The sequence below is a fragment of the Camarhynchus parvulus genome, chromosome 5, assembly GCF_901933205.1.
Source record: "Camarhynchus parvulus chromosome 5, STF_HiC, whole genome shotgun sequence".
In the NCBI taxonomy this organism is placed as follows: Eukaryota; Metazoa; Chordata; class Aves; order Passeriformes; family Thraupidae; genus Camarhynchus; species Camarhynchus parvulus.
Genome location: NC_044575.1, coordinates 13685647 through 13698708, shown reverse-complemented (window position 1 = coordinate 13698708; position 13062 = coordinate 13685647). Strand labels below are relative to the sequence as shown.

Sequence of the window (13062 nt, the reverse complement as noted above, 5' to 3'; positions counted from 1 at the left end):
TCCAACTCACCATAGTTTGTGATTCTATGAACAACACCTTGATTTACTGCATCCTTAAAGCTTGTTCGTCCCACGGGTGTCCTTGACTGGACGCTGGCGGCTGCCTCTTCGTCTAATTAGGCTTGAAAGTATACAATGATCTTACAGCAAAGAAGATCCTGACTTAAGATAATCTCGACACATTCCACGCTTTGCAACACCACGGCGGGTGGAAACAGCACCTAGCACAGATGATCACCACGCTTTCAGGACCCCTCCGCTGCCCGGATGCCTTAGAAGGGCACTGAAAGCACCCGAGCCTCGCCCCGTTCTCCCGGCCGAGCGCAGCCCGCCCCCCTGAGGGCGGTGCTGCCCCGCGCGGGGCCCGCCGGGAAGCGGCGCGCGCCGCCATGGCGCTGGCGGAGGAGGTGCTGCGCCGGCAGCTGGGCAAGGTGCGCGCGCCCGCGGGGAGCCGAGGGGAGTGGGCGCGGGCGGCGCTGAGGGAGGGAAGGGCGGAGGGAGCCGGCGGCCGGGGGAGCGCGGGGCCCGGATCCCGGCGGCGTCCTGGGGCGGCCGCGAGGGACTCCCGTCCCCTCCTGTCCCGTCCCGTCCCCCGTCCCGTCCCTTTGCACCTTCGCATCCCGGTGTCTGCGCTGGCTCCTAATACAGCCGAGCTTTAAGTTGCACCACGCATCAGTTTACCCCGGTGGTCCACGCCGTGCCTCACGACTCAAACCTTACCCTTCACTCATCGGAAATCCAAACTTTTTTTTTACTGGTTTTTTTTTTCTTTTCTTTTCTTTTGGCATTCCCCGCGTTAGCCCTTCCATGCCTTAGGAGACAGGCGTGTTGTTGTAGCATCGCTCTGAGCGTTTTCATTCCCAAGTGAGAAACTGAGGGGGTTGTATTTGGGCTTCGGGCTTGCCGAATAATTTTGGGTGCGAAATGAGGAAGGTCTGTATGTGAGTCACCCCGTAAATCCTGTGATCTTTAGAAGAGGACAAACTGCTTGATAGGAATGTTTTGTATTATGAGTAGAAGGAGGCCAGCTGGGGAAAGATGACTTTGGTTTCACAACCAGATATATCAACGCCTCCAAAAATGCCCTAAGTGTAGGTTGTGTAGACATTCATAATTAGGGAACATTGGATTCTTTTTTCTTTTTTTCTGCATGACTTTGCAGAATCCAGTGATGGGGAGAAGCTGACTGAAAGGTGTTTTTTTGTCAGTAGCTCTGTTTTCCTGTAGACAGTAGAAAATAACTCTACCATGCTTACAGCTGTCACATTGCTGCTGGGGCAGCAGACCGAAGAGAAATTCGATTTTAGCTACTGTTTTGTGACAATTATTCCAGGGCAGTGAGCAGCTCTTTAGCCACTGTCAGACAGCAGTTTTGTTTGCTTAGGCAAGGGTTCCAAAAACACAGCACCAAGTTTCCTAAAGGAGAAGCAGAGGCTCTAATCTAGGAAATGGAAAATACTCTGTAACTTTGGGACGTGGGAGGATGCAAATCTCTTGGAAGTTCAGGTATTGGACTGGCTAGGGACAGTTTCAATGAAGCAGCAGCAATTAATTTTCTCAGCTCTCAAGGACAGCTTAAAAAGGAAAAAAAATTCCTAGAGGCTAATTACTTACACATTTGACACATTTGTGGAAAGTGACATGTTAGTAAGCTCTTCTAAAATGTGTGCAGGTGGATCTGAGTTTAACTGTGGCAGTAAGAAAATAACCTCCTTTTCCTAAGAGGTTCATATTTTTATATTCTTTTTAATACGTGCAGAGGAGACTAAGGTTTGCTAAACTTCTGCACACACAGCTGTAAAGGGGAAGAAATGGTATATAAGGAGTGATGTTCAGAATTTCAACAGCAGACCTGCAATAGCTTCAAAGTCTTTTGTAATCAATTCTTTTTGATAATTTGTTTCACTTCAAAACTATTTATAATACTGAAAGTAATTATTACCTTCCCCTTCTTGTGTTTCTGCCTTCTATAGTATCCTTTTCCCTAACTCTCCTACAGAAGCCTTTGGAGTGAAACTTTTTTCCTTATTTGTTTCTCCCTCTTCACAGTACAAGTTCAGAGACCTGACCATAGAAGAGCTGAAGGATGTTAGCAAGACCTACCCCAACTTCACCTTTTCCATGAACACATACAGTAAGAAGTGATACGCTTACTCTGAACTATTTGTGGGGATTCTTACTTTGCATAATTGCAGACTGTGTCTAATAGAATGTGAACATATTTCTGTTGTGTTCCTGTCTTTATGTTGACTTGCAGTAAAATTTCTCATGCCACGTTACTGTTCCTGAATGCTCTTCCAAGGATGCATACATAGAAAAACCTTGGCAACTCATTTACTTCATCTTACTTCAACTTGTCAGTAATTATAGAAGATTGATACTTTAAATTCTTTATATGTAACACCATTTCCCCATATTTCATTATTGTATTGAAAGTATTTTGATGGCTTTAGCTTATAGAGTGTGCCTTCCAGAATCCATCAGCCTGACTGGAAATTCCCGCAACATCAGAATTACTCAGGACAAAGAGTTTTCAGACTAATGATGTGCTTAGTTATATCAATGGAATTTCTGTTAAAATGTCATTAAGAAAATATTGTAAAAGGTAGGAGGGACCTTAGTAATATTCTAGCCTTAGTTCTTTCAGGAGCAGTGTATTTGATTTCTAAAGAAAAATCACTGTTGGATATTTGTAGTTGTGGATGGGATTGCTATGCCAGGTTTTAAAGGAGTTATTTTTTTTTAACTACATTTTTAATTTCAGCTTTCAAGGATGGATCCCAGAAGGACCTCCTGAATTTTAGTGGCACTGTTCCAGTGAAATATGGTAAGATAAATCAAATGTAATTTTCTTGGCAGCTATGAATCTAAATGTAGAATGTGTTGGGTACTGCCTCTTAACAGTTCACTGTGAAGCGTCTTCCAAGGGGACTGGAAAATATTTTGTGTGAATTGGCAGAAGTCACTTCTACCGCAGAAAGAAGTGCACAGATGCTGAAATTAGGTGTTATTAATTAAAAAAGTAAATTAACTATTTAAAAATTAGTGTTGTTTGAGACCATGTTGGCAAACTCTTTGATGCTAATGGAGCCTGTGTGAATTCTCTGAGACCTACACTTGTATAGACAGTGTCCAAAAATAACTTGTAGGCAATTTTTTATTTTCAACTTAAAGCCTTTGAAGTCTGATGCAAAGCTCTTTACAGATGCTTTTTTGCACTAGGTGTTAAGTCATAAAATAGGTATGAAATATATGTATGAAACTTTTCTTTGCTGGGAAAAGGGGGCACGTTGGCTGAGAGAGGACCCTGGGAAGCAAAAGAGCAACAGAGCTTTATATTAAGAAAGGCACAATAAGTAGCATTTCAAGTTGCTATGGTTTTATTAATTAGCCTAAGTAATATAAATATTTTCCAGTGTCAATCTGGAAGTGCTCTGTCAGGCCTTTTTCCTTTGTTACTACAAAGTGTGAATTACATCACACACAAACTGGTCTTAAGTGCCTCTTCTCAGTGCAGAAATTAGTAATGGCTTTTATTTCAGCAGGTAATTCCTATAACATACCTGTCCGGCTGTGGATCCTGGATTCTCATCCCTTTGCTCCCCCCATTTGCTTCCTGAAGCCGACTGCAAACATGGGCATTGCAGTGGGGAAACACGTGGATGCACGGGGCAGGATTTATCTGCCCTACCTGCAGAACTGGAGCCATGTAAGAGGTGGGGTGGCTGACAGGGGAGGGAAGCATTTGGGAATATTGCAGGGTATCATCTGGAGCTTTCAGGCAGTCTGAGGCTGGAAAAGCAGATGGAAGTAATTCTAATGAAAAAAGGGACTGATTCTTTACAAAGCAATGTAAGCCTCATGATACTTTCTTGCTATCCCAGTTCAGTGTCCCTCAGGAAATTTCAGTGGAAGTTTCTGCCTTTTGGATATGTCTCTTTTGGCAGAACTCTGAAACAGCACAGAGATTCAAAAGTCAGTGCTGTTGATAAATTATTTTATGCACTGTGTTAAATTACTCACTTAAATATGACTGCCAGGCCAATAAAAATTATTTAATGAATGCAAACTTTTTGAAATGAATGGGCTGTATTTTACATTATTGATACAGAAATTCCTAAGGGAACTTCTGCTGACTTCACAGTGTGTTTTGCCTGGAGGAGGACTGAGAGGCCAGAACTCTGGACAATTGAGCTCATCTAAGAAGACTGAACTAACTTCTCTTTAGCTAGGATTTGTCCCTTTTATAATACTGGATGTGGCTATATCAAAGGCTTCCATATATTCAATGGATGCCTTCAAAAACTACTAGCACTGGTAATTTCAATTTTAGAATGATTTTGTTAAATTCCTCATACTTCTGTTTGGAAAGTATCTTCTCAGAGTGATGCTTTTCTCTCCCTTAGGTGTTTGTATAAATGGTAAGAGTGTCAGTATTTATAATTCGATTAAATTTTGTATGGCTCTGGCAGTTCATAGCTGATACCACTACATGAAGTAGCAGTTCAGCTGTTTTGTCTTCTGTTTGTCTGCTGTATTTCAGCCTAAATCAACTCTCACTGGATTAATCAAGGAAATGATTGCAAAGTTTGAGGAAGAGCTTCCTTTGTACTCACTGTCATCTTCTGATGCAGCCAGGCAATCAGAACTTCTCTCCTATATTGCAAAGATTACTGAAGGTGGGGATGCTTTCATGGGCTCATTTCTAATGTTCTTATAAAATATATTCACTTACTGTCATTACCTGATGTCACAAAGAAACCTACGTGGTTTATATGTTACAAATTTTATGGCCATGGTCTGTATGCACACCTGCAACAGCAGCAAAGGGAGTGCTGGTTTTGTGGTATCAGTGTTTAACTTCTTGCTATTGTCATGCTTGTGTATTTCTGCTTAGTGAAAAAAACATTCCTGTCTAGAGAGGAATATTTGTTTTACATCTTGCAAGTTGTGATGGATTTTCTGTGCTCAGTCTTGACTGCTATTTTGAAAAAGTCCATGTAACTTGATTTAACTCTGGCAAAACCATGATCCTTTATGAAGCAGCAATACTCATATTGATACAGTGTGGACCAGCACCCAAGTTTGTGGTTTTCTTTTAATTGCAGGAGAGACTGACATGAAATCAAGGAGTAAAACTGGAAGAAAAAATGAAGGATGTTTTGACAAAATTACTGTTGTTGGAGCTGGAGATCTTGGCATTGCATGTGTACTAGCAGTTGCAGCAAAGGTACATAATTCTTAAAAATAGCAAGAGACCTGATTAAGAGAGAGGATTCCAATCTAGTTCTAAGGAATACCTCATCACTTTTAACAACTGTCACTGCATAGGTCATTTGTCTCTTCAATTAACTTAGGGACACGCAGAGGTGTTAATTTTCTGCCCTGGTTTCTCAGTCAGCTTTTTTAATTCGAAGGGTTGAGTATTGAATTCACTTACTTTGAAAATCCTTAAAGGATTCTTGTCTCAGCAGTAGCCTCTTACAACTGGGATCTCCTAGTTCCCTGAAAAAGGATAATCTGTAGATGGGCTGTACTTCAACACAGCTGTATGTTAGATACAACAGTAACAATACATTCTAACTATTTTTTAGCAACAGTAGCAGTAATTTTTGACTTCCCAAATGTAGCTTAGGAAGTCTAACTGGAAAAAACCACATTACAAAACAAACAAAAAACTCACAAAACTAAATCCTTTTCTTTGTGATTTGGCAGTAATTTTGACCAGAAATTTTGTTTGATTTGTGCACAGTACAGCAAACAATGCAATGGGAGGAATTTTGGTTTTTATTCCTCACTCCCACACAAACAAGTTTTGTTTTGGTTTATCTGTATTCTAATCTCTATTATTTTTATTCATACAGGATGTTGCAGACAAGGTGGTTCTTTTGGATCTTTCTGAAGGTGCAGCAAAAGGAGGGACCATGGATTTGGAGATTTTTGCTGTGCCAAATGTGGAGATCAGCAAAGGTATGAGATGTTGTTTCTGGAGCAGGAGTGGGTGCTGTACTTTGTGTGCTTGTGCTCATTGTGACAAGATCAGGACACCTGGGGAGATACAGTGGCACATAGGCTGTCTTTTTTTAAAAGTCTGTACTTGCAGGTAAGAGGCTAATGCTGAAATTGGACTCATGCAGAAACACAGAGAAGCCAAGCTAGAATTTCTGTGTCATGGGCAGAGGGAGGAAGGGAAGGGGAAAAAAATATTTGCATGGGAATTAGTGAAAGCTGTGAAAGCAGTGTTCAAAAGGCTGATAAATAAAGGTGTGTTTCAAAGTGCTGCTTTTCTAGCCTGATGTTCATTAAACATGCACATGGCCAGTAGTGAGTCCTTGATCTCTATCACTGCATACTCAAACAATGAGTTCTTAATAACCTTGTCCTCAGTCAGCTGTGAGCATACAAATCAAGAGAGTCAGTGCCACGTCTCTCTAATTAGTGATTAGTTGTAGCCTTTGATGATTGCAGAGGTTGAGGTCATGCAGCTCAAAAGTTTTTCCACAGGGAAAGCTGGAGCTGAATTGAGTAACATTCTTCCTTGCTTATGTGTCATGTTTCCATGTTCCTTGCACCCTTTGCAAGGTGAAATAAGGGGTTTTCTTGTGCTTCTCTTTTAATTTATCTAACTCTGGGGACAGGGACTAGTTCTGGTTCCACCAGGCATCTTTGTGGCTTTTTCTGCACCTGGCATTGCCTGCTGTACATTCTTTGATCTTATCTTGCAGGTTTTACTGCTAGCACACCTTTTTGCCTGAACCCTGGTTGTGCAACTGTACCACAAGTCTTGCTTGTGCCTCTCTGGTTGCCTGTTGTATGCTTGCATCTAGCTGTGATATAAGAAGCTTGGCAGTGTTACAGTACTACAAAATGCTTGTATACTGTCACCTATTTTAGTATGTTTGTATCTAGTTTTGGGGCAAGCTGGTATTAATTGTATCCTGCTTAGTATGTTTTTAATTTGTCAGTGCATTAAACCTCTCCTTTGGCTTCAGCTGGTTACAAAAGTGGTGCAACAGACAAATCACCTTATTTCTGTGTCCAGGCTGATCACCTGTGTGGCACTCAGATATTCAGAGATACCTGCTCAAGGCAGCTTTGACTTAAAAATTCCTGCAGCAAGTGTGGCTGTGTGTTTCTTTGGGCTAATAAGTATAATTTGTCTTTTATTTGAGTTAATAAATAGACTTTTGGAGTGCTTTTCATGTGTCTACATGCCCTTGATTAAGGTATAAGATCAAAAATTATAGAAGAAGCCTCAGATAAAGGAGTAAAAGTCTTTCCCCTTCTTTAACAGTTGGGAAAAAATTAAGGAGCCTTTTCATGGATTTTTTTTCTTTCTTGCCAAGAAAACTTGGAAAAGTTTATCTGTCAAAGCTGTCTAGATGTTTTCTGGTCTCTGCTCTGTAACCTTGGATAAATTATAGTCAACCTTTTGTGTTTGACACCTATAAAACAGGAAAGTAGCTCTGTGGGAGAGCTGTGTTTTATAGGTGCTGTGGAAGTGCGCTAAATTCCACACTGGGGGATATGAAAGGGACAGGAGGCAAAGAATCCCTAATTAAGCTGATGCTGTAGTTCAGCCTTTAGAACAGCTCTTGGTTTTGCATCCAAAACTCAGTAGGATGACATAAATGTCAAAATTAATTTTCTTTATATTTTCAGATTTTTCTGCTTCAGCTGATTCCAAAGTTGTTGTGCTTACAGTTAATTCTCTGGGTAATGCTCAGACTTACCTCGATGTCATACAAAGCAATGTGGATTTGTTCAGAGGAATTATTCCAGCAGTTTCCCACTACAGTCAGAATGCTGTTCTCCTTGTTGCTTCTCATCCAGGTATGCTGGTACTTTGCATAAGGTTGTGCCCCTCACTTGTCTTTTTCTCTGGCCTCTTTTAAAAATATGATGCTGCTGAATACACCTGGTTAGTCACAAATTCTTGCTACTCTGAAAGATGTTTTTCTTTTCAGCTTTGAGCAGGACACTGTCTTTGAGAGTTTTTTCTTTACTGTTATCAAGATAAAAGAAAATAATGTACTTTGTTTTGTGTAACAGGTATGTATTTCTGTGTGTTTCTGTGCATAGTTTCAACCTGACTGTGTCTACATCATTAGCATCCATTGGCTGTTGTCTTGCCAGTTGTGAGTTTTATGTGCACATTTCTCCTTGCAGGAAGGATAGATCCATGTGGGTTATGTGCCATATGATCACGCTTACAGGCTACTCAGATACAAAGTATAGCATTAATAGTGAATATTGCAGCTAGATTTTGGTGGAAGGTCTAAATTTCCAAGTTAGTGGTACTGTGAACAAAGACAAAGCAAAATCACTACTAAGAAAAGGGAAGGAAGTGTGAGCCTCTATCGTGTAATGCATTGAAGACAGTTCTTCTTACTCTCTTACCATTGTTGTTCTTATTTTTTCACTTCTTCCCCACCTGACTTTGTGTTTTAGGTTGAAATAAGCCACCAATATGTTCCCACATGTTTATGGCTTTTCTAAAGTAAAGAAGTCCAGAGTTTTTCATAATGATGATTCAAAAGTTGCAGTTGAGTTGAATTTTGAGTGGCCTTTCATTGACAACATGATTTTTTTCTTTGCCATTTAGTTGAAGTAATGGCATTTGTGTCATGGAAGCTGAGCTCATTTCCCAAAAGCAGAGTAATTGGAGTTGGTGCCAACCTCGATTCAGAGAGATTTCGGTACATCCTGACCAACCTTTTGAAAACAGAGGTGCTGGCAAAAGATGCCTGGGTTATTGGTGAACAAGGGGAAGACAAAGGTAAAGTGATGCTTTTTTATGACCATGAGCATGTAATGTCCTGGCAGTGCCCAAGTAACTGAATAATGAAAGAATAATTGAGAAAAGTAATGAAGATAATGAGAAAAGTAATAAGAAGAGTGTAAATTCTCATTATAATGGCTTTAAGTAATGCAGTTGTGGGGCACCAAATCTGTAGAGCTGGAGTAGTAGCCAAAAGTATTTGCCATTTGTCACAGAAAAAAAAAAAAACTAAAACAAACCACAACCTAAAATGCTTTTTGTTGTTGTTGTTGTTGTTTCTATTTAGTACCATCATGGACCAGCTGTAATGTAGCTGCAAATCAAACAGAAGCAGTGGCTGCTCATAACTCAAGGGAAAAGGTGGCTAACAGGTAGCACCATTATAACCTTCTTTTTTTCCTTCATGTTTAGGCACTTGATTTGGCACTTGTTTACATGTTCTTCAGCTCTTTATGAAGTGGGGAAAGCTTGCTCTAAAATGTTCATACATTGAGTTTATAGGAAATTGTAGGTCAAGTTGTCATTCACTTTTATGGATCTGTATACAGCCACTGTTTTTCTGAAATTCTTACTAACATTGTGCCTGTGGCAATGTAAAGAGACACCACAATATACAGCAGAATATCAGAGCTATTTGATTGTGTATTTAAAACAAATACTAGATAAGCCTTCTGGCCCACTTTTCTCAGAGCTTGTGTTGGAAGCATTTGCTTCAAAGTCAAGCACCAGTTTGGATGAATTTAACTGATTTAATTATCAGTTACACCTCTTGAAAGAAAAGAGAATTGTTACAAGTATAGAGAAAAATTATTGTAAAGAAATTCTTTTCAGCAATTCTATTCTATTGTCTTGTTTTCCAAAATAGAAAATTATATTTTTACCTGGTACACTCAAACCTGTATTTTGGGTTTTACATAAAAACCAAAATAAAAATAATTACAATCTCAACATCATGTTTTTCTCCTTTTCCTGGTTTATGTGTAGAGCCATGGAAGTCCTAAAGGGAAAAGGTCAGAGATCTTGGTCTGTTGGGCTCTCAGTTGCTGATTTGGTTGACAGCATTCTGAAAGATAAAAGAAAGGTTCATTCTGTATCCACTCTGGCAAAGGTAAATGTGTTAATAATACCTTTTGGTTGGCACTGTAATTATATTATTTATACCAGATATGACCATTAATTTTAGCAGCACAGACTCTCATTGTTCTGAAGTAGTGCTACTGCAATTACTTTCTTCCAACAACAGCTCTCAATCCTAGTCCGAAAATGAGCAAAAATCACTTACTGTTTTAAGCTGAAACCAATAGTAAAAGTGGATTATTCTCCTAAAAATACAAGTCCAAAGAGAAAATACATTTAACATTGCTGCCCAGCACCCCTGGAATAGCTGGATTTGGCAGATGAAAAGTGAGTTGTAGTTCCAGAGTGCTTAGTATTAAATGTAGGCTTTTTTAGGAGCCAAAAGAATTTTGGATCTTTTCTGAAAGTAAAAAATGCATTTTCTGCCAGCATTTTGTTTGATTTTGAAACAGCTGTTTTTTTACTCCTTAGTACTTTCCTTAAGAGGAGATTATGAAGTAATAGTTAACTTAAAACTGTAGACTGAATTTTGTTTGAAGTTTCTCCTAAGAGGCTTCATTAAAGCATTAGGTCATTCCATATGAGGAGAAAACCCATGTAGAAACATTTATTTGTCACTTCAGTTTAGAGCCTTCAGAAGGACAATTTGCCTGCTCCTGTGCAGGGAAATTGAGCTGGCTGCTTATTTTATTGAGTACAAGCACATACCTAATTAAATCATTATGTTTCAAGTGAAGTTTTTAATCATTCCTGAACTAAATATAGATACAGAGGAGTCACAAGTCTCTTAAAGTATCTACAGAACATAAAATGTCCCAGATTACAAAAATGAACACAACCTACAGTGTAAACTTGAATTATAGGGATATAAATTTGATAGATTATTTTGCATGATCTGTATGGGATCAATATTTGAGAAATTTTCCCCAGTTCTTAGGCTGCGTTGTTTAATTTATTTTGTTCAGTCCTAAAAGGACTGATACTGTACTATGAAGTGTCCCTGCTTGTTCTAGCCAAGAAATGGTGTTTAGTGATATAAACTTTGTCTATAATCTGCATTATAGACATCTATCTATCCATCTTGGAAAAATTCCCCAATTGTGGCATGGTTCACAAATTTTTATCTGCATGGTAATATTTTACAGTTTCTATACAGTAATCCACTGCACAGTATCAAATTAATAGAAATTTGACCTATCCAGACATGCCATATGTTGGAATATCCTTGCTTAATTAAAATAATCAAGTCATTTTGTGTAATTGTATGCTTTTGTGTTGTTGCAGCAGAAATAAGTAACTGTGTGTGTGACAGCATTCTTTGTGTGTTGTTTCAGGGATGTTGCAATATAAACAGTGAAGTGTTCTTAAGTCTCCCATGTATTCTTGGAAGCAGTGGAGTGATTGAAATGGTCAGACTGGAGGAAGACCCACTGGTGCAGGATAAAATGCAAAGCAGTGCAGGCTCAATTCATGACCTTCAGCAGCAGCTGAAATTGTAAGGAACCACAAGGGAAGCCTCTGTGTCTGCTCCCTCAAGTTGGAGATCTGCAAGGCAGAAGAGGTTGCTTCATATATAAGGATTTCTGTAGAAAACAGGAAGCTTTGTTACTTTACTTTCCCAAAGTGCTTTCTCAGTTTAGGTTTAAATAATTTAATACCACACTGTATGGCAATTTTTTCTTTGTGAAGTGCACTTTTGGTAGCCAAAATGAGGCAGGTAACACAGAAGAATATTCTACCTAAATTCAGGTGGCACTTGCCTGTGGGTTTTGGCTGCCGGTTATAGCCTGATTCTTGGGTTATTCTTAGCTTTTTGCACCTCTTTATGAGACAAAAGAGAGGGGCTTACTCAGCTCTGCAGAAACTCCAGCGTGCACAGCCCACTTGAACCCTCCCTCATGGCTTTTAAATGCTGTATCTGAGGCTTGTTTAGGGTACAGTCACACTCCAGCTCCACAGGCACTGGGGATGCAATTCCATAGCTCCATCTTCTGTGGCTGAAGATGTCAATGGACATCTTATGTCAATGGACTCCTGGTATTTTGCTATTTACTAAGGGGAACGTGGTGTTCACAGTATCCTTCAAACCTGAACTATTGGCTATGGATTTCTGGTCACACTTTATCATGTCTGAAATACTCCAATCATGACGTGCTTGCTTTTATTTTGTGAGGACATTCAGAGCACTAAAGCACCTGCAGTTCTCACTACACACATGCAGCACTGGAACAGGGGCTCTTCCTGAATGGAGGAGCAGGAGCTGGGCTTCAAGTAAAAGTAAAAGATAAAATCCAGCAGTTAAACAGCACAGGAGTATCTGCACATTCCGATGTCAAAGCAAACTGGCTGGGAGCTTTACATCAGCCTCAAGAGAAGGCAACAGAACCTGTAACCCTTCTCCGTGGAGACCAAGGATGTGATTAAAAAGCAGGATGTGGATTTGTAGATAAAAACCAGATGGTTTTGAGATCAAGGGTTTTTTTTGGGTTCTAACTTCTTGATTTACTGCTGGTAAAAGACTGTGTTACTCCTGATTATACCTCAGCATCACACGGCAGGCACAGGGGACTTGGGCTCCGCTCCTGCTGTGTGCAGCTTAGGAATGTCATTCCACATTTACACTTTGAGAGGTGGCTGGTTGGAAATTTCCCAAATCTTGTTGGAAACTTTCCAGATATTGTTTGAAATTTGTTCTGAGCAAAAGTAGGATCTGTGGCAGAGCAAAAGATCTGATCCTTTGTGCCTTCTAGTTCCATCTGACAAAGAACCATACATGCAGGGAGTTCTGAGTGTATACTGATCTCAGAACTGGATTAAACATGGAAATAAAAAACCTTCAGTAATTCAGACCTTTGTTTTTTTGGAATTCCCAAATGTCTTTCACTGTAATAGTTAATGACAGGGCAAAATTAGTGATGGCTGCAGGTAACCAACTTTGCTGCTATATTTTTTAAAAGCTTCACTTTGGGGTTTGGTTTTTTTCACTTACTTTGAAAAAAAAAAACCTATGAATTTAAGGTTTTACATTCTTTTTCATGGTGGTGTTTCTCATCTGTTGAGCATTTATTTTCATGCGAATACTCAAGCTGTCGTTTATTTAGCTTGGTGTTTATGTAATAATTTTAATCTTAAAATGCTGCCAGCTCTTACAGGCGTGTTTTGTGCATTAATCTGGTGTCGCGTTTGTGTCGTACTCCTCGCTA

General features: G+C 39.7%; 1 protein-coding gene across 3 annotated transcripts; it reads left to right on the top strand.

Moving 5' to 3' along the window:
- The first annotated feature begins 349 nt into the window (after positions 1 to 349).
- On the top strand, positions 350 to 13018 carry UEVLD (UEV and lactate/malate dehyrogenase domains). 3 transcript variants are annotated; one of them, XM_030949343.1, is made up of 12 exons: positions 350 to 431; positions 2050 to 2134; positions 2765 to 2827; positions 3546 to 3709; positions 4544 to 4679; positions 5109 to 5230; positions 5865 to 5970; positions 7663 to 7833; positions 8606 to 8779; positions 9069 to 9153; positions 9767 to 9890; positions 11194 to 13018. In XM_030949343.1, exons 1-12 carry the CDS (start codon positions 390 to 392, stop codon positions 11356 to 11358), a joined length of 1437 nt encoding a protein of 478 aa, XP_030805203.1. In that variant the 5' UTR covers positions 350 to 389; the 3' UTR covers positions 11359 to 13018. The 3 variants fall into 3 exon arrangements, with proteins under 3 accessions (XP_030805203.1, XP_030805202.1, XP_030805204.1); XM_030949342.1 differs by having other exon boundaries at positions 3543 to 3709; XM_030949344.1 differs by lacking the exons at positions 350 to 431; positions 2050 to 2134; positions 2765 to 2827 and having other exon boundaries at positions 3580 to 3716.
- The last annotated feature ends 44 nt before the right edge of the window (positions 13019 to 13062 follow it).